This window comes from Budorcas taxicolor, chromosome 18 (assembly GCF_023091745.1).
Source record: "Budorcas taxicolor isolate Tak-1 chromosome 18, Takin1.1, whole genome shotgun sequence".
Taxonomy (NCBI): domain Eukaryota; kingdom Metazoa; phylum Chordata; class Mammalia; order Artiodactyla; family Bovidae; genus Budorcas; species Budorcas taxicolor.
In genome coordinates, this window is record NC_068927.1 from 41,084,280 (window position 1) to 41,104,869 (window position 20,590).

Sequence of the window (20,590 nt, forward strand, 5' to 3'; positions counted from 1 at the left end):
TGGGAGCCAGGAGTAACAAATCCTGCAGTGCACAACACAAACCTGCCTATGAAAAGTTTTCACAGGCTTTCATACGTCTTGATGGACATTCACATAGGTAAAAACTGCTTACAGATGACCTGAATCTAGAGCTTTTTTTTTTTTTTTTTTAATCAGGATAAACACAGTGTATTTTTGCACAGTTTTGACATAGCTGATTCTCCAGAAATGAAACTACTGTGTATGTGTAATCAGGAGATTCTGTGATCAACCATTTTGGATCACACCTTGTAGTTTTTTGAAATACCAATATAAGATACAGCATTATGGCTGTGGACCCCACATGTTCTATATGTAGAGGCAAGTTTTCTGAGGACTTAATAGGCCTACGGGCTTCCCTGATCGCTCAGATGGTAAAGCATCTGCCCGCAATGCGGGAGACCTCGGTTCAATCCCTGGGTGGGGAAGATCCCCTGGAGAAGGAAATGGCAACCCACTCTAGTACTCTAACCTGGAAAATTCCACGGAAGGAGGAGCCTGGTAGGCTACAGTCCATGGGATCCAAAGAGTCGGACACGACTGAGCAATTTCACTATTAGGTCTACGGCAGACTTACCAAACATTTACCTACTGAAATACATACACTTTAAATTATAAATCATTTCTCCTTTATTACATAACATTTCTTTTTAAAGAATAGGTTGTTTATACTGTGTATGATCTTCTAAGCTATTACCTATGAGTTTCATGACAGGGGCTTATGGTGGTCATTAGGAAATATTTGTTTTAAAAAGGGGGCCTTAGGTTTGACATCGTGTGATCAGGGGTCCAGTCCGGAAACTCCCAAATCTGGTTATACCTGCAGCTTTACTACGATAAAGATTTCCGACGCCGGCCCCTGGTTTGGGTTCACCGCTCGCCTCGTTCTTGCCTTCCCTATCCCACCTCGAGGAGCACTGCTTTCTTTATTAGATGGATCCGTAGCCGGGAGAAGTCAGGCTAGACTACCCGGGATTCCGCTGCAGGGGGCGGGGTCAGAGCACATCCGAGAAGGAGCGATGCTGCTGCTAGAGAGACTCGGCCGCGGTCTGGTGACGTACTTCCGGCCGCGCCGCGGAGCGGCCAGCTCCGGAGGTGAGTGTGGGCTGCGGGAGGCGGGGGCGGTGCCTGGTCAAAACCTCTGGTTGGGGTTGTGATGCTCCAGTCTCCGTTGAGGTGGATCTCCCGTGTCTGTGGGCTTCTTCCGCTCCTCTTCGCGCCTATTTTAGATTTAGTAGCCGATTACGTTCCGTCGGATAGAAGGCGAAGCCTGGGTTATTGTCACAACCGCGAAGCCGCGAGCAGTTAGCACTTTGGAGAAGATGCTACTGGCCTTTTGGGAGCTTGTGTTGGAGCGGCCAGAGGGTGGAATATTTGCGGAGGTGAAGAGGCCTAAGATACGTGTTGGGTTAGTCCAGGGGCTTTTATCTGTATGTGTTTCAAGTATAAGCTTCATGTGCCTTACTTCCTAACAGGGTGAATCGAGGTCAGTGGGGGAACAGAAAAAGCCAAGCCCCTCCAGGGCACCTGAGAGCGAAAGAAGCCCAGATTTTGGAGGGCACTGTCTTCTGGAGCGATGTTAGTTCCATAAGGTAACCTGGCCCCACCGTCTCTGGGGCTGTGGGATGACAGTGACCTGGGAATGATTTTTACAATGTGGAATATACTGATTTTCTCAGTCCTAGAATACCCATAAAATAGTTATTGAATTGCTCATTTATACCCTCAGGAAAGCAAGTTTACTAAAAATGTAAAGCAGTAATGAAGACATATATATATATATATATATGTGTGTGTGTGTGTGTGTATATATATATATTTGAAAAGCTTTTGGAATGTGGTTTGTAGTGTGTTCAAAGGAAAATTTGTGGTCTTAGGTGTTAACTGCCAAATAGCGAAGAATGGAAATAAATTTAAAAATCATACAACCTCAAGAAGGCTTTGGGTACAGGTCTTTTTAGCCTAACAGTATTTAGTTAAAATATTATTTTTCAGAGCCATCACTTCCCATTACTGCTTCAGTGCAGTAATGTTGTGGTATGGTTAGGCTCACTTGCTGTTGTTTATAGTTTTTGGAGATTGTCACCCCCATTCCATCCTGGCTCGCTGATTTTTTTTTTTTATATATATATGTGTGTGTGTGTATTTTGATATGCAAAGAAGTACTATGGTTAGAAAGAACAAAAAGACACACTCAGTGAGGTGCCATTTCCTGTCACCCCTTCTACTTCTACACCCCAGGTTTCCTTCCACCCTGTTTTCATTCCCTGAGTTGCTTTCACCGACTTCCCATCCACACCTGAGGCACCTTTTCTCCTTAGTTTCTGGTTTTTCCTTTTATTTCTTTCTGCACAAATCACCAGATATACATATATTTCCTTGCAGTTCCTTTTTGTTTTATACAAAAGATAGCACAATAGATTTTGCATGTTGAAAAGTATTTCATATCATATAGATAAGTATATATTTTCAATGTAATTCATGTATTCAGAAGATTGATCTAGCATGGCATCTTTGAAGCATAGTAGTGATGTGAGCACCCATGAAACACTCCAATAAAAAGGAGAATATTGCCAGTATGGCTGCATGTGTTTGTGTGCTCCTCCCCACTCCAGCTCCCACTTTCTGTCTTCTAGAGGTACTCTCTTGAATTTTGTGTTAATCATAGCCTTTGCTGTTGTTGTTTAGTTGGTAAGAGTCATGTCTGACTCTTTTGCAGCCCCAAGGACAGTAGCCCTTCAGGCTTCTCTGTACATAGTATTTCCCAGGCAAGAATACTGGAGTGGGTTGGCATTACCTTCTTCGAGGGATCTTCCTGACATAGGGATCGAATCTGATCCTGCATTGCAGGCAGATTCTTTACCACTGAGCCACTAGGGAAATCCATCATTCCCTTACCTATTTTAAAAAATAATTTTATCATGTATACTTGTTTCTGTAAATAATGTGATTAATTCTGTTTGTTTTTGAGTTTTATGAAGGTAGTGTCATGGTGTCTGTAAGTCTGGGCAAGTCTTCTGAGACTTGCCTAACTCAGTATTATGATCCTAAATTCATCCAGATTGTGTGTGTTGCTGAGTCATTCATTTTTGCTACTGGGTGATGTTCCATTGTAAAAATGTATGACAGCTTGTTTTGCTGAAAGTCTTCACTTCATCTCAGGGTCAAAGGATTTGTTAACAAAATAAGCCACTTGTTACATACAAGTAAACAATAGCAATATTTATTAGAGAATTATATAGCTTACTTTTAATATACTAACATTAAAAGAAAAGAGAAACAGCAGAGGATACATCACCAAATTGGGTTTTGACCAACGTCCAGACTCAAACAGCACTGGGTCCCGTGTCACAGCACATCTGGAGTCCCAATTGGGAAAAGGTCCCAGGCAGGGCATCCTCTCCATGGGTGAGACTTCAAAGATTGCAGTTTGGGTTCTCCTTTATGATCCAGGAAGCAAACTGATATCATTGTCAGTCTGAGCAAAACTGCAGCACTGGTAGTATGTTAATTTTTTTTTACAATGCTGTTTGCTTTGTTCTGCAAATCTTGGAATGTTGCTAAGTCTCGGAGTGTTTGGCCAGACCTCCTCCAGGGACTTAACAGTTTCCAAGATCTGCTCCCTATCTGTCTATTGTGTTTCTCTTCTGACACTCAGAGCAGGTGTGGCTGGCACCCACAGCAGTAGTCAGGGCAGTGTGCAGGTGGGTCAGAAGCAAGGTCAGAGGCCTGCTCTGCTTTGTCTCTGAAGCCTAAACAAGACTATGTATTTAATTTCCGTAACACTGCTTGTTCATGTATTCTCAGTGGACAGGTAAGGTGTTTCCAATTATTTTGTTACTAAAATACTGCTGATAATGAATAATTTTGTATGTATATCACCTACATATGAGAGGTTCCCTGGGGTATTAGTTTTAAAATTTAGGCGTGAATGTTGAATTTTATCAAACATGTTTGACATCCACTAAGATGGAGAGTATGTTTTTATTTCTTTATTAATGTGAAAAGTATAACCTGTATGCCAATATTGAACTTTACTTGTGTTCATGGTATGTTCCCTCTTAGTCATAATGTCCCGTTAATAAACTAGTACTAACTTATTTTGCTGGTATCTGCTACTGTTTAAATAGTGTTAGAATTATTAATTTCTCAAAGATTTGAAAGGATTTGCCCATGATATATAAGGACTCAGAGTTTTGTGAGAGTTCACTCTTTACTGGGTCTATAAACAATTAGGTAAAAGTAATCATGGGTTATGGAGAAAACTTTATGTAATAAAATTGGTAGAACCTTTTGTAGTTTAGCATTCCTTAAAAGCAGAACATTGGACAGAGGCTTGTGGACGGGCTGTTTATTTGGAAATTTAGTCCTGGGACAGAGGTAAAGACAAGGGAAGTGAAACGGAGAAGGAGGGACCAACACAAGGACGAGTTGCCAGGCTGGTCTCTCAATGGGAGAGTGGTGCTCTGACTACAGGGTCTTTGAAGAGCCTTGGAGTCTCATGGCTGCCCACCTGGGAGACTAAAGGGGAAAGTGTTTATCCACTGACCTCTATCTGCTGTTGGTCAAGGGTGGCATCACAGACTTTAACTCCCCTGTCCTTCAGGACCCAGTGGATGCGTGCAGATGTCCTACACAGGGCAGAGAAGCCCCAGGGCAGGAGCCACGACCATGTGTGGTATAGACCTTTGAGGAAGCATTGCTAGGTTGTACTTGTGCAAAGCTGGTCAAAGCCTCTGGAACTGGACTAAGAGTGGACAAGAGGATTTGGTAAGGTGCATAAGGTATCTCTTACAGAGCTAGAGAAACGAATTTTACAAAGCAGAGGTTAGGGGGACACGTGCACTCATGCATTCATGTCGATATATGGCAAAAACCAACACAATATTGTAATTATCCTGCAATTAAAATGAATTAATTAATTTTAAAAAAGCAGAGCTTAATTAAAAAGTAGAAAAGGAAGTGGTGTTCAAAATTAAAAAGCTGGTTGTTTAAAAATAAAACAGAGTTAACATAGATAAACCACAATTCAGCCTAATGTTTTTAGTCTTCCTGGGTTGCCATAACAAAACACCGTACACTGTTTACTTAAACAACAGAAAGTGATTTCTCTTAATTTTGAAGGCTAGAAGTCCAAGATCAAGGTACAAGATAATTTGATTCTTGGTAAGGATTCTTTTTCATTACAGATGGCTGCTTCTCACTTGTGTCCTCACATGGCAGAGACAGAGAGCTCTGGAGTCTCTTCCTTTTCTTAGGGCACTGGCTCTATCAGATTATGACCTTGTTTGACCTCATTACATCTTCATGAGTCCTGTCTCCAAATATAGTCACATTGGAAATTACGGCTTCAACATTCAAATCTTGAGGGGAGACACTCAGTCCATAACATTAACTAAAGCTAAAAGGTCTCGAGAACACATATATCGAAAGAAGTAGGAAAAGCAGAGAAGCTTCAGGTATGGAAGAAAATGAAAAAAAAAAAACACAAGCCAGTGTTTCCCATAATCCTATACTCGTTAAAATTCTGAAAGACATGGACAATATTTTAAGAAAATAGAACATCTCAAGACTGACTTTGGAATCAGTAAAAATCAGGAAATAACCAGTCCATGTTTGTGTGTACAGTATATGTCAGAACTGTAAAAATCCCAGAGTTCCTGGCAGTGAGCATCGATGTCATGGCTGGGAGGACCCCGGGCACAGAACCATTGAACAGATCACTCCTTTCTTACCATGGCAGGTAGCTTCTGCTTGCACCTCTGTCTGGATGCTGGCTGCCTGTGTCTCAAACCTTCTGTGAGGGGCTATATGGTTCCTGATGGGGATGACTTCTCTTGTACTTATTCCCCTGTTTTCCCTCAGCTCCAGTCCTCCTCTGAGAGGGAGATCAGGTGATGGCAGCCATGCTTCTGACATCCTGGCCCCAGGTGAGCTGTGGGTCCTTCATCTCTTCCTCTGAGCAGTTTCACATTGAAGAAAACTGAGAAGGGAAGCCGGTGAGCCTTGCTGTGAAAGCTGGAGGGGCCCTCCATGCTTCCGCCTGCTGGGCTGGAGCTTGTGGAAAGATGGGTGATGTGGAGGGATGGGGTCCAGAGACCAGGAAAGGAAAGACACGAGTGAGGGGAAGGCAGAGGTATAGTGTTCTGCATAGTGGTTTGTCTTGCTCTACCAGCAGAGGGCTCTGGTGAATAAGAGAAGTGGAAGCTGCCTGTGAATGGAGGAAAATAGCAGAGGACTAGGATTCTAGGAAGGGGAATCTAGATAAAGAGGGATAGCAGGACAAGATCCACATAAAGGTGGTTATGCCTATAATTCCAGGGCAAGCAGAAGATGAGAGTGGGGTCAAGTAAAGGAAAAAAGAAAGGATGTACTGTGGGGTGGGATGTCTCACTGTGTCCTGGAGAGGCGTTCAGGGCTTGGGGTGCAGTGGTCAAAGTTTAGTTCTCTGTTAAGAGCTGTGGATACTCTCCCCCAGAATAACAAGCAAACAGAATTTTCCATACAATTTCAAGGATTTCATGGCCCCTTGATGCTCATCCATGGACCTCCATGGACTGTCAGTTCAGTTCAGTCGCTCAGTTGTGTCTGACTCTTTGCAACCTCATGAATCGCAGCACACCAGGTCTTCCTGTCTATCACTGACTTCAGGAGTTCACCCAAACTCATGTGCATCGAGGCGGTGATGCCATCCAGCTATTTCATCCTGTGTCGTCCCCTGTTCCTCCTGCCCCCATTCCCTCCCAGCATCAGGGTCTTTTCCAGTGAGTCAACTCTTCGCATAATTTGGGAATAGTCATAGTCACAGTGACTCTAGTTATACCATTTGAAGCTTACTGTACTGCAGCCACCATACTAAGCACTTTACATGGATCACTCAGTCCTGACTACAGCGCTGGGAGATAGGCACTGTGTTGTGTTCATTCTGCCACAAGAGAAACAAAAGGCAAAGAGGATCGAAGTGACATGTCCACAGTCACCCAGGCATTGCATGACTCTTTACTGTTCAGCCCTGTGTCACATGTGGGACCATAATGTAGTCAGATTTCTTATGGCTATATAGGGAATAGTTTTGAGGGGAGATTTGAAAGCAGAGTGACCACTTCAGAAAAAGTCCCATCAGTCTAGGTGATGTAGGCTTCATTAAGACAAGTGGTTGCTAAAGAGGAGGATGCTTAACATAATTCAGGTAATGCTTAACATAAAAATCTCTAGGACAGTGAGTCAAAGGATTGGGGTGGGGTAAAGGAGGGAGGATCTAGGAATGAATCACCAGGTTTCTTTTTTATGCGGATTATGGGGGGAGACACCAGCTGAGATTTGAATTCAGGAGGAAGCACCGGTTGTCGGATAAAGTGGGTGGTGGCTGGTGTTGAGGGCATTTCATTTTGTACTGCGAAGTTATTTGACTCATCCAGGTCACATAATGAGTGACTCACAGAAATGCTCACAGATTGGACTAGAATGGTTGATGGGTTGGCTGCTACTGCTAAGTCGCTTCAGTTGTGTCCGACTCTGTGCGACCCCATAGACGGCAGCCCACCTGGCTCCCCCGTCCCTGAGATTCTCCAGGTAAGAACACTGGAGTGGGTTGCCATTTTGGACGCACCCATAGGCTTCGCACTCCTGGCCTTGAGGTCTTGCCTTCCGCGCCCAGCTTACTGCACCTTGCCCCCACCCTCAGGCCAGCTCCAAAGCATATCCATGGCTTCTATCACATCCACCCCCACCTGCCACAGATTTCTATCATGCTCCCTCTATGAGAGGATGCACAGCCTCTGCTCCAGCACCTCCAGCAGAGGAAGCTCAGTGCTGCCCAGATCAGCTGGGCAGCATCGGGGTGGAGAGTAGGGTAAGAGGAGGCTGCCCATTCTGCCTCCAAATGGGTTTCACTGAAAGCCTGTTTTCTGTAACCCTCTCCCATTCAAGCCTCATCTTGTCCAACTTCACCCAAGACTTCACTGTCTCTCCAGGGAGGTTTGGGAAAGAAGAAAGGTCACCATCTTTTCAGTTACTCCTCTGTATCACTCCACACTCAGGACTCCTTCCTCAGCCTTCTGAAACACCTTTGGGACACACCAGCAACAATCTGCCTCTCAACTATTCTCTTTCTTGCCTGGAGAATCCCAGGGATGGGAGAGCCTGGTGGGCTGCCGTCTGTGGGGTCGCACAGAGTCGGACACAACTGAAGCGACTTAGCAGTAGCAGCCAACCCATCAACCATTCTAGTCCAATCTGTGAGCATTTCTGTGAGTCACTCATTGTGTGACCTGGATGAGTCAAATAACTTCGCAGTACAAAATGAAATGCCCTCAACACCAGCCACCACCCACTTTATCCGACAACCGGTGCTTCCTCCTGAATTCAAATCTCAGCTGGTGTCTCCCCCCATAATCCGCATAAAAAAGAAACCTGGTGATTCATTCCTAGATCCTCCCTCCTTTACCCCACCCCAATCCTTTGACTCACTGTCCTAGAGATTTTTATGTTAAGCATTACCTGAATTATGTTAAGCATCCTCCTCTTTAGCAACCACTTGTCTTAATGAAGCCTACATCACCTAGACTGATGGGACTTTTTCTGAAGTGGTCACTCTGCTTTCAAATCTCCCCTCAAAACTATTCCCTATATAGCCATAAGAAATCTGACTACATTATGGTCCCACATGTGACACAGGGCTGAACAGTAAAGAGTCATGCAATGCCTGGGTGACTGTGGACATGTCACTTCGATCCTCTTTGCCTTTTGTTTCTCTTGTGGCAGAATGAACACAACACAGTGCCTATCTCCCAGCGCTGTAGTCAGGACTGAGTGATCCATGTACAATTGATTAAGACAGATCCTGGTAGAGAATAGTTGAGAGGCAGATCGCTGCCGCTGTGTCCCAAAGGTGTTTCAGAAGGCTGAGGAAGGAGTCTGTGCTGAGTGTGGAGTGATGCAAAGGAGTAACTGAAAAGATGGTGACCTTTCTTCTTTCCCAAACCTCCTTGGAGAGACAGTGAAGTCTTGGGTGAAGTTGGACAAGATGAGGCTTGAATGGGAGAGGGTTACAGAAAACAGGCTTTCAGTGAAACCCATTTGGAGGCAGAATGGGCAGCCTTCTCTTACCCTACTCTCCACCCCGATGCTGCCCAGCTGATCTGGGCAGCACTGAGCTTCCTCTGCTGGAGGTGCTGGAGCAGAGGCTGTGCATCCTCTCATAGAGGGAGCATGATAGAAATCTGTGGCAGGTGGGGGTGGATGTGATAGAAGCCATGGATATGCTTTGGAGCTGGCTTGAGGGTGAGGGCAAGGTGCAGTAAGCTGGGCGCGGAAGGCAAGACCTCAAGGCCAGGAGTGCGAAGCCTATGGGTGGGTCCAGTGCTGCTTCCGCCAGTGAGGGGCGTGGTAGTTTAACTGAAAGAAAGCAATTGCATTAGGAGAACTCAGTCATGTGAATTTGTTTTCTCATTTCAACTTAATGTCATCTTTTGTAAGTATGAAATGTGGCATGAGGTTTCTCTGCTGTGAGCCAGATATGCCATGCCTTACATTCCAGGTATATTTTGTAAATATTTTCCCCTATTACCTCTGTGCTCTCCACAAGCGCCGCCTCAAGCCCTCATACTGCCCTCTGCCCCTCACCTAGGGCATGAGCCATGGAATTGGCCGTAGGGCAGCAGGAACCTGTTGTTTCAGAAGTCGGTGACCTTCGAGGATGTGGCTGTGTACTTCACCCAGACGGAGTGGGATGGCCTGTCCACTGCACAGAGGGCCCTGTACAGGGATGTGATGCTGGAGAATTATGGGAATGTGGCTTCTCTGGGTAAGCACTTTCTCCCCCGGGGCTCAGACTGCTTATTAGGGTTTCCTGGCTTCCTTTCCCTTTACTGGTTGCAAGGGGGCTTCTGGTAATCCTTTACAGAGTAGGAACCCAGGAGCTGATTCCTAATCCCCTAGGCCCAGGGGTTGCTGGGAAGGATGAACCCTAAGCCCTTTTGGGGCCAATATAGGACTCTGCTGGGACTGGCATGCACTCTTGATTCACGCTATAGGCTGTTCTGGATACAGAGAGGAAAAAAAGTAACTTCCTGTTCTGCGGTATTACCTTCAGGTTCCCCGTCACCCAGCCTGCATCTCTTGAGTCTTTCTAGGAATCTCAGTGTACTTGGAATATTATTTAGGCCATGGTCAAAAAATGGTATCTGTCCCTTTAGGCAGAATGTCTTTATTTGCCCTGCATGAAGTGTCTCAGTCTGGCCCTGCCCAAATCCTCCCACATCTTCTCAAGCTTCTGCCTCCCACCCGACCCTACACATACACTTCCTACCCACCCACCCCACCCCCTTTCCCATAGTTCTTAGGCACAAGACCCCCCTAGGGCTCATTCCTTCTCTCCCCATTACTGACACAATCTGAGAAGAGGTTTAGGAAATCAGCTGTGGGAGATTATTCACCTGCCTTTCCTTTTTCCTTTCCCTGAAACAGGATTTCCCCTTCTCAAACCTGCTGTGATCTCACAACTGGAGGGAGGAGGTGAACTGGAGGGCCCATCTCCACTGGCCTCTGGAGCAGGCACGGGCCCCCAGGGCCTCTGGACTGGTAAGGGAGGCACACATTGCCCTTATGCTGGAAAGTAGTTTAACCCTTTAGGAAGAAAGTCAACTTCAGCAACATAGAAGCATGCCATGTTTCTTGGCCAGGTGTACAGAGTAACATTTAAATAAATTTTGATTTCTAGAGATAGGAACATTTGAGACCTTTCTGTTTTTGTAGTTCACTATTTCTTTATAATTCCAAGAACAGATCTTTTTTCGAATGCTTCATTCTAATTCTTTTCAATCCTAATTTTGTTATCTACCTTTCTGAAACAAAAGGAATGGATTCAGTACTTCTTTGGGTCCTTGCTATTTTCTATGCACTATACACTTAATATGAAGGATACAGAATTAAGTCTTTTAACCTAGGCTTTGGAGTAGACTTTCTCAGATCCAGTCCTAACTGTGCTACTTCATAGTTGTGTGACTTTGAGCAGGTCTGTTATTTGTCTTCTCTAAATCCGCTGGATCATGGAAAAAGCAAGAGAGTTCCAGAAAAACATCTATTTCTGCTTTATTGACTATGCCAAAGCCTTTGTCTGTGTGGATCACAATAAACTGTGGAAAATTCTGAAAGAGATGGGAATACCAGACCACCTGACCTGCCTGCCTCTTGAGAAATCTGTATGCAGGTCAGGAAGCAGCAGTTAGAACTGGACATGGAACAACAGACTGGTTCCAAATAGGAAAAGGAATACGTCAAGGCTGTATATTGTCACCCTGCTTATTTAACTTATATGCAGAGAACATCATGAGAAACGCTGGACTGGAAGAAACACAAGCTGGAATCAAGATTTCCGGGAGAAATATCAATCACCTCAGATATGCAGATGACACCACCCTTATGGCAGAAAGTGAAGAGGAACTCAAAAGCCTCTTGATGAAAATGAAAGAGGAGAGTTAAAAAGTTGGCCTAAAGCTCAACATTCAGAAAATGAAGATCATGGCATCCAGTCCCATCACTTCATGGCAAATAGATGGGGAAACAGTGGAAACAGTGTCAGACTTGATTTTTGTGGGCTCCAAAATCACTGCAGATGGTGATTGCAGCCATGAAATTAAAAGACGCTTACTCCTTGGAAGAAAAGTTATGACCAATCTAGATAGTATATTCAAAAGCAGAGACATTACTTTGCCGACTAAGGTCCGTCTAGTCAAGGCTATGGTTTTTCCAGTGGTCATGTTATGGATGTGAGAGTTGGACTGTGAAGAAGGCTGAGCGCTGAAGAATTGATGCTTTTGAACTGTGGTGTTGGAGAAGACTCTTGAGTCCCATTTGCTTCCTAGTGCTGTCAATACTTGCCATCCCTTGTTGCCACATGTTGGATTCTGTGCCTTTTCCTTCTTAAGCAATTTCTATTTTTATTAACAGAAACTGCAAAGTGTAGTAAAATATGATGTGATAGAAGGAATGTTGATCTGGCAGATAAGACCTAGAATTTTGTCCCACTGCTGTTATTCTTAACCTTCTTGTTATTGGCTATTGGTTTAGAGACTGGTGATCTTTAAAAATCATTACTTTACTATTTGTAATATTTGCACATGCTCAAAACAGTACAAAAAGTGCATAAGTGGAAGCAGTGGGGAAGTTTCCCAAAATTCCTGTGCCAGTTTGTTCAGTTTCTTGTGTATTCTTGCAGGAGATTTCTAGCCATATTCAAATAGATGTATGTTGGCCCTTTTCACTTTCTGTACACAAATGGAAGATATTTTACATACCATATCTCAAGTTGTTTTCCAGTAAACAATGTATCTGACATCTTTTCACATCAGCACACATGGGTTTATTTCATTTTAAAAAATAAGTATATATTATTCCAGCTTTAGATTCTTTGGCCCAATCTGGTGATTTTAAAGAGCCCTCTCGATTACTTTGATCATGTATTCTGTCACAGTTCTTTTTCTTTTTTTAAACATGGTTCTTACATGATATTTTATGTTTTGTTTTTTGTATTAGATATTGATATCCAGACTGACAATAATTTGACAGAAGAAATGTATGAAGAAAAATGTAATATATCACATGAACTTCAGAGGAACTCTTTTCAGGAAACAGACTTTTCAGAAACCTATATCCTAGAGAGAAAGCAGGAGGTCCACTCAGTAGGAAGTGTGAAGAAAGAAAACAGCAATGTCATTGACGGGATGGTGAAAGACAGTACTAGCCCAATGGAGGAGTGTTTCTTTAGTCAGAGTCCAAATTTGAATCAGTGTCATACCATCTCCACTGGAGAGCAGCCCCCTGAGTGTACAGGATGGGAGAAAGCCTTCAGCTTTGACACAAAACTTATTCAACAGGAAATAATTAATTCTGGGGAAAGACCTTTTAAATGTGAAGAATTAATGGAAAACTTTAGCTATAATTCTCAACTTAATCAGGGTCAAGATAGCTACACTGGAGAGAAGCCCCATCAGTATAAGGAGTGTGGCAAAGCCTTTAGCATCAGTGCAAAATTAATTTGGCATCAAAGACTTCACAGTGGGGAGAAGCCCTTCAAATGTGTAGAGTGCGGTAAAAGCTTCAGTTACAGTTCCCATTATATTACACATCAGACAATCCACAGTGGGGAGAAGCCCTATCAGTGTAAGGTGTGTGGAAAAGCCTTCAGTGTTAACGGGAGTCTCAGTAGGCATCAGAGAATCCATACAGGAGAGAGGCCCTATCAGTGCAAGGACTGTGGGAGCAGCTTTAGCTGCAGTTCTGCGTATATCATACATCAGAGAATCCACACTGGAGAGAAACCTTACGAGTGTAATGACTGTGGGAGAGCTTTCAATGTTAATGCAAAATTAATTCAACATCAGCGGATCCACACTGGAGAGAAACCTTATGAATGTACTGAGTGTGGGAGAGGCTTCAGGTGCAGTTCCCAGCTTAGGCAGCATCAGAGCACCCACACTGGAGAGAGGCCGTTTCAGTGTAAGGAGTGTGGAAAGGCCTTTAGTAGTAATGCAAAACTCATTCAGCATCAAAGAATTCACACAGGGGAGAAACCCTATGAGTGTACTGAATGTGGAAAAGCCTTTGGCGTCAAAGGGAAATTAATCCAGCACCAGAGAATCCACACGGGTGAGAAACCCTATGAGTGTAAAGAATGTGGCAAAACCTTCAGGTGTAACTCACAGCTTCGGCAGCATCTGAGAATCCACACCGGGGAGAAGCCCTACGAGTGTAATGAGTGTGGAAAGGCCTTCAACGTTAATGCGAAGTTAATGCAGCATCAGAGGATTCACACTGGGGAGAAACCCTTTGAATGTAATGAGTGTGGGAAATGCTTTACTTCTAAAAGAAACCTACTTGATCATCACCGAATCCACACTGGAGAAAAGCCCTACCAATGTAAGGAATGTGGGAAAGCCTTTAGCATCAATGCCAAACTAACTAGGCATCAGAGAATACACACTGGGGAGAAACCTTTCAAATGTATGGAATGTGAGAAAGCATTCAGCTGTAGTTCTGACTATATTGTGCATCAGAGAATCCATACTGGAGAGAAACCCTTTCAGTGTAAGGAGTGTGGAAAAGCCTTCCATGTTAATGCTCATTTAATTCGGCATCAAAGAAGCCACACTGGAGAGAAACCCTTCAGATGTGTGGAGTGTGGCAAAGGCTTCAGCTATAGTTCTGACTGTATTATACATCAGACGGTACATACTTGGAAGAAACCCTTTGTGTGTAATGTGTGTGGGAAAGCCTTCAGGTTTAGCTTCCAACTTAGTCAGCATCAGAGCATCCACAGTGAAGAAAAGTCTTAATGAAAGGGATGTAGAAAATTGTCAGCATTAATGCTGAACTGGATCAAGTGTCCTCAGATTCACCGTGGTGGAAAACCCTGAAAGGGAAATTAATATGGCTGAGTCTTCATAGGGAAACAAGTCTTTTTCATTTTACTCAATTTTAAATCAAGAATGATGACCAGTTTTCAAATAACATCCAAAAATAAATAGTTTGGTTTATACCAACAACCAATAGAAAATATAATGAAGGAAAATATTCCATTCCCAATAGCATCAAGAAGAGTCAATTTTCTGGGTATAAACTTATTATGTAGGACTTATGTGGAGAACTTACAGATCTTCACTGAGGGCCACAGAAGGGAAGTAAAGTGGAAGAAAGCAATACTTTCTTCTTAGAAAAACTCTTTAACTACTTACCTAAATTAATTTATTGCCCTTTAATTTTTGACAACAAGCATGCATCAGTTTGTAAAGAGGTATAACAATAAAGCTTTCCTTAAGGGAAAAATATGAGTAAATCTTTTTATTTTCATGCAATGGAGAAAATCTTTCTAAGCATCAGATGAAAGCTAGAAACCAACCATGAGGGAAAATACTGATAAATTGACTTCAAAATTGAATCTTTATGCTTTTGTTTTGAATAACTCCAAATAAAAGATAAAGCACCAAAAGTGGAAATAAATTTGTAAAATTCGTGTTATTAACATGTGGTACATAATATACAAAGAGATCTTACAGTTAAGAGAAATTCTAAAACCCAGCAAACAACAATAGCAAGCAGCTTTTAAAAAAGATATAAAAGTGACAATGGAAGATGTTCAGTCTAAGGAGTACTCTAAGGAGTAAAAATTAAAAGCATACAGTCACACATAGTAAGCCCTCAAACCTCTGTCCCACATCAAGATGAACACAGACTCTCAGACACACAGTATACCCCACAGCACCCCTTTCAAACCCATACCTGCTCCTGCACTCTCTGTAGCTTAGAAGACCAGTGTTTTCTGGGAGTACTGTTTTGTGTACCTCAGAGAAACCACTCCTGCCAGAAAGCTAATGACATGGTGTAGCACCTCAGCAGAATGTCCAGGACCACTGTGTAAGTGACCCCTCCCCACCCAACTCCAGCTTCTGGAAGCTGCACATGGGTGGAGGCAGACCCTGGAGGCCCCCCGGCCACGGGAGAGCATAGTCCTTCACCCAATCATCTTGGCCTACTCCTCTGGGCAGTTCTAGACCACACAGACCCAGAAGTGCCCCAGGCCATAGGAACCAAGTTCTTCATTTATTTACAGAAACACTGAAAACCAAAGACAGATGGCACTGCCCCTGGTCACACAGCAAATCAGTGGCTAGCTAATGTGTCCCCTTACCCAGGTGAGAGAAGAGGGTAGAAGGCTGTGGCTCACCCCACCCCTCCTAGGTCATGAATATTCTCCAGCTGGTCTCTGGATGTAACGGGAGATGGGGACAGAAGTCCTGCAGTCCTGGCTCCAGGTGGAGTCTTAGCACCGTCTCTGCTGTGGCAGGACCAAGGCAGGGACTCTAGGAAGGCTGAGAATCACTGAGGACGGAACGTATCTTCCAGATCTGCCCCCCAATCCTGTGTGAACTTGGCCTCTGGGTCTCAAGGCTATTGATCTGCAGGGTTGGGGCTGGACCTAGGGTGTAAGGCCCATTTCACCCAGACGGCTCCTGAGAGTTTTCTCCTCTGTAGCTTTGTTACTATCCATGGCAGGTCCCCTGCTTAGATCCCAAGGATACAAGGGTGAAGAAAGTAGATAACTGCAGTCTCATGAAGTCATGTGGCCCCTATGGCCCAGAAGTCCTGACACCTGTCGCCTCGATGTTCACTACTCCAGCGAAGAAGCTGCCTGGGTCCAGTCGAGGCCTTCCAGAGACTAAAAAGAGCCATGGCACTGGAGACCTCGCAAAAGCACTTCTTTTCTCAACAGGAGCCATGAGCCTGGAAGGGTCAGGATTAAATCAAGTGTCTCAGTCCAGGTCAGCATGTTCCATCCCTGCAGCACAGGGCACCCTTCTGCCCAGGCCTGTCACACTGGAAGGGACCTCAGAGAATACCTGGTCCTGCCCTGTCCAGATCAGGAGGGAAAACTGAGGCTCAGAAGAAAACATGGCTGCTTCCGGGCATCCAGTAGGTCTGAGAAGCCTGGTGAGCAGAGGCCCAATCAGGGAGGGAGGGTGTGTGCAATGGGTGGAGGCAGGGCTTCTGTGACATCTGGTCGGGGTGGGCGTGGGTGGGGGGGACAAGAGACAGCACAGCCTCCCCTGGGTGGCAGCCCTCTCCTTGTGGTGAGGCCGGGGGTTCTGAGAAGAGGCTCCTAAGATGTTCCTATGACCTCTCCACCTCTGACATCCCTGTTCTTCGCAGACCATAGCCCCACTCTGCTGTGCTTTCTTCTGACAAGGAACTGAGGACACCCCTTCCCTTACATAGTCCACTCAGTTCAATTGAACATTTGTGGACCCATCCACAGGCCAGGGTTACCGAAGTGCCTGGGGAATCCGAGAGGAGCGAACTTCGGTCTTCTTCGCCGCAAGCTCCCTGCAGTCCCTTCCTCCTTCTCTCGGGCCCTATTCGCACCACAGACCACGTGGTCTCAGCAAATCCCACACCTCACAGGGTTGCTGGGGCTTCCGCCCGAGGTCTGAGCCCGCTCTGCGGGGACCCGGCGTTCTCCGCCTGCTCCTGGGCTTCCCGGGGCCGACTCTGGGTCCCGCTCCGGCTCTGGTTTCCTACCCTCCTCTCCCCGCTCACCAGCCCCTGCCCTGCGCAGGTCAGCGCTCAAGTGTTTCCAGTGCCCCTGAAACGTGCCCCCCCTCCCCCCCCACGCTCCTGGCCACTGAAATCCCACCCACACTCAGCCGAAGCCCAGCCTCCAGGAAGCCCTTCCAGCGGCGCGGCCGCATTCACCTCTCTCGCCCCTCTCCTCGGCTCGCCAAGGTAAGGGGTCGTCCTGCCCAGGGTTTGACGCATCTCCGGGGCTCCGGGGCCCACCTGCTGCAGGTGGGGGCCTGAGGCTCTCGGTCCCATCCGTCGTGGGCCATAGACGTGCGGCGCTGGCAGCCGGTGGCCGCCTCCCTTCCCGTCGCCCTTGGGCGCGCGCCTTGTCGCCCTGGGATTCTGTTTTGGCCTCGAAGTGAGAGAGAGCGGAGAGGACGGGCCCGCGGGTCCAGGGCTCGGAGGCCGGCGCTGTGGGCACGAGGAGCCAGCCATTAAGACGAACAGACCGCCAGCTTGGCCCCTGCTGCCCCCGGCGGCCGGTCCGCTCACTGCAGGGCGGGAAGAAACGAACTAGGAGCGCGAGGTTGCCGGGGTCACCTTGGCGCGGGCCGGCTCTCCCTGCCCAGGTCCTGAGGAGTCTCCCGGGCGGAGTCCTGGGGCAGCGGGTCTGAGCCCTTGACGGTAAGTCTCCTGGTGATCCGCGGAGTGGGGGTGGGGGAGGACACGATCTTAGAGACCAGGGCGCGGGGGTGGGAGTCGGGTTGGGGGAATGCTGGGGTGCGTGAAGCCGCGGAATTGGACTGTGTGCGGCCAGGACCCCGAGTTCTGCAGGTCAGTCAGAAGGATGCATAGAAGGCATTGCAAACTTTTCTTAAAAGAAGCACAAGGTATTTCCACCCTCACTCCTACCCTCCATGAAATCTGACTCGAGGCTTATATTGTGAACACAATATAGAGCTTCTGTAGGACTGCGTGCCGTGCTTAGTTGCTCAGTTGTGTCTGACTCTTTGCGATCCCATGGACTGTAGCCCGCCAGACTGCTCCGTCCTTGGGGATTCTCTAGGCAAGAATACTGGAGTGGGTTGCCATGCTGTCCTCCAACCCTGGGATTGAACCTGGTCTCCCATGTTGCAGGTGGGTTCTTTACTATCTGAGCCACCAGGTGAACGCAGGTAAATAGAACTGCTGTGGAACTTCGAGGAGGGGTCAGTTCCAGGCCCCTGGGAGTAAGGGGAAAGGGCTTTGCCTAAACATCCCTTGGGAGGTAAGAGGTCGTTCCATCAGGAAAAGTGAAATACAGAATTGAGAACACAGGCGTTCAGTAGCCAGGCTGTGGGGGTGAGATGGGTAGGAAGAACCTACAAGATGGGGGAGGTGGGACCCACCACCATGCTTTCCTGGGAAGGGCTCAAAGTAAGGAGTGGTGAGTTGGAGGCTCCTCAGGACAGGAAGGAAGGGAGAGGAAGCAAAGGGACCCAGGGAACTGTGAGGAGTGTCCTTTACCTGGAGAACTTTTCCCCGCCTCCCTCCCTGATCTCCTTGGTTGGTTAGCACTGTGTCCCCTGTTCTGGGTCCTCACCTCACCTTCGTCTAATTAATATCATTTTCCGCCTTCCCTACTTGGAGCTGCTGGTTTACTGACTCACCTTGCGGACCACAAGCTCATTGTGGGTAACTCATTGGACGAGGCCAGAACTTCAGTTCAGTCCTCAGTCATGTGTGACTGCGACCCCATGAACTGCAGCACACCAGGCTTCCCTGTCCATCACCAACTCCTGGAACTTACTTAAACTCATGTCCATTGAGTTGGTGATGCCATCCAACCATCTCATCCTCTGTTGTCCCCTTCTCCTCCTGCCTTCGATCTTTCCCAGCATCAGGGTCTTTTCCAATGAATCAGTTCTTCACATCATGTGGCCAAAGTATTGGAGTTTCAGCTTCAGCATCAGTCCTTCCGGTGATATTCAGGACTGATTTCCTTTAGGATGACTGGTTGGATCTCTTTGCAGTCCAAGGGACTCTCAAGGGTCTTCTCCAACACCACAGTTCCAATACCACCTCCAACATTCACAAGCTGGGTGGAACTTGCCTGTGAATAATTTCTGTTGAGTGGGTAATGTCAGTGAATTAGTAAGGGAAGAAGTGTTTCATGCCTGTGTTTATATGGTTGTAACATTTTCATCCACAGCAGGGGCCCTAGTCAATTCTCTGGAGGCTCTCCTGCAGAAAGAGAAATTCCAGGGTGGGGGAGTGGCACCCTGAGTACCACCATCAAATGCTTTGGGATGTGAATACAAATATCTTCAGTTCAGTCGCTCAGTCATCCGACTCTTTGCGACCCCATGAACTGCAGCATGCCAGGCCTCCCTGTCCATCACCAACTCCTGGAGTTCACTCAAACTCACATCCATCAAGTCGGTGATACCATCCAGCCATCTCATCCTCTGTCATCCCCTTCTCCTCCTGCCCCCAATCCCTCCCAGGATCAGAGTCTTTTCCAATGAGTCAACTCTTCACATGAGGTGGCCAAAGTACTGGAGTTTCAGCTTTAGCATTATTCCTTCCAAAGAACACCCAGGACTGATCTTTAGAATGGACTGGTTGTATCTCCTTGCAGTCCAAGGGACTCTCAAGAGTCTTCTCCAACACCACAGTTCAAAAGCATTAATTCTTCGGTGCTCAGCTTTCTTCACAGTCCAACTCTCATATCCATACATGACTACTGGAAAAACCATAGCTTTGACTAGATGGGCCTTTGTTGGCAAAATAATGTCTCTGCTTTTGAATATGCTATCTAGGTTGGTCATAACTTTCCTTCCAAGGAGTAAGCATCTTTTAATTTCATGGCTGCAGTCATCATCTGCAGTGATTTTGGAGCCCACAAAAATCAAGTCTGACACTGTTTCCACTGTTTCCCCATCTATTTCCCATGAAGAGATGCTAAGTGGTTAGAATTGGGTTGCTCTTCGATTGCCCACCAGAGGGCGAACAAATCCTTGCCCGTTAGACTGTCTCTGGCCAGGGTCTCTGGGCACGGAGGGGTACCTACCTGCATCTTGCTGGTTCTTCTCTTACCAAAGCAAAGGTGAGAAAACTACCAGCTAAACTTTTTGGGGTTTGGTGGATGAAGAGGAAGAAGGGGAAAATGCTACCTATTGGGACTTGCACGGCCTCTAACTCATTGACACAAAGTCTGTTTTCATTGGTTTTTTAATTGTGGTAAGATACACGTAACATGAACTTTACCGTTTTAACTATTTTAAAGTGGCATTCGTACTTTCACAGTGCACTGATCACTACTATCTAGTTTCAGACCTTTTCATCACCCCAGAAAGAATCCCATGACTATTAAGCAGTTGCTCCCTGTACCCCCATCCCCACCTTCCAATCCCTAGAAACTACTAATCTGTTTTCTCTATATATAGATTTGACTATTCTGGGTATTTCATGTAAATGGTCTCTGATCTCTGTTGTGGCTCAGATGGTAAAGAATCTGCCTACAATGCAGGACACC

General features: G+C 46.1%; 1 protein-coding gene and 1 long non-coding RNA gene across 2 annotated transcripts; both read left to right on the top strand.

Moving 5' to 3' along the window:
* Window positions 1–1,491: 1,491 nt before the first annotated feature.
* On the top strand, window positions 1,492–9,773 carry LOC128064197 (uncharacterized). Its single transcript, XR_008200929.1, has 3 exons — window positions 1,492–1,610; window positions 5,884–5,948; window positions 9,647–9,773. It is a non-coding gene; the product is annotated as an uncharacterized LOC128064197 (long non-coding RNA).
* Window positions 9,774–12,938: 3,165 nt separating this feature from the next.
* ZNF23 (zinc finger protein 23) lies at window positions 12,939–17,650 on the top strand. The gene is made up of 4 exons (XM_052656755.1): window positions 12,939–13,227; window positions 13,312–13,924; window positions 17,217–17,295; window positions 17,402–17,650. Exons 1-4 carry the CDS (start codon window positions 12,939–12,941, stop codon window positions 17,648–17,650), a joined length of 1,230 nt encoding a protein of 409 aa, XP_052512715.1.
* Window positions 17,651–20,590: the final 2,940 nt, after the last annotated feature.

What these genes read in the sequence shown, in the direction of transcription:
- ZNF23 (XM_052656755.1), top strand. Translation starts at nt 12,939, where the DNA reads ATGGAAAACTTTAGCTATAATTCTCAACTTAATCAGGGTCAAGATAGC. An exon ending in TAACGGGAGTCTCAGTAGGC is followed by an intron (nt 13,228 to 13,311) that starts ATCAGAGAATCC and finishes CGTATATCATAC; the next exon opens with ATCAGAGAATCCACACTGGA. An exon ending in CCTCTCCTCGGCTCGCCAAG is followed by an intron (nt 17,296 to 17,401) that starts GTAAGGGGTCGT and finishes CGTGGGCCATAG; the next exon opens with ACGTGCGGCGCTGGCAGCCG.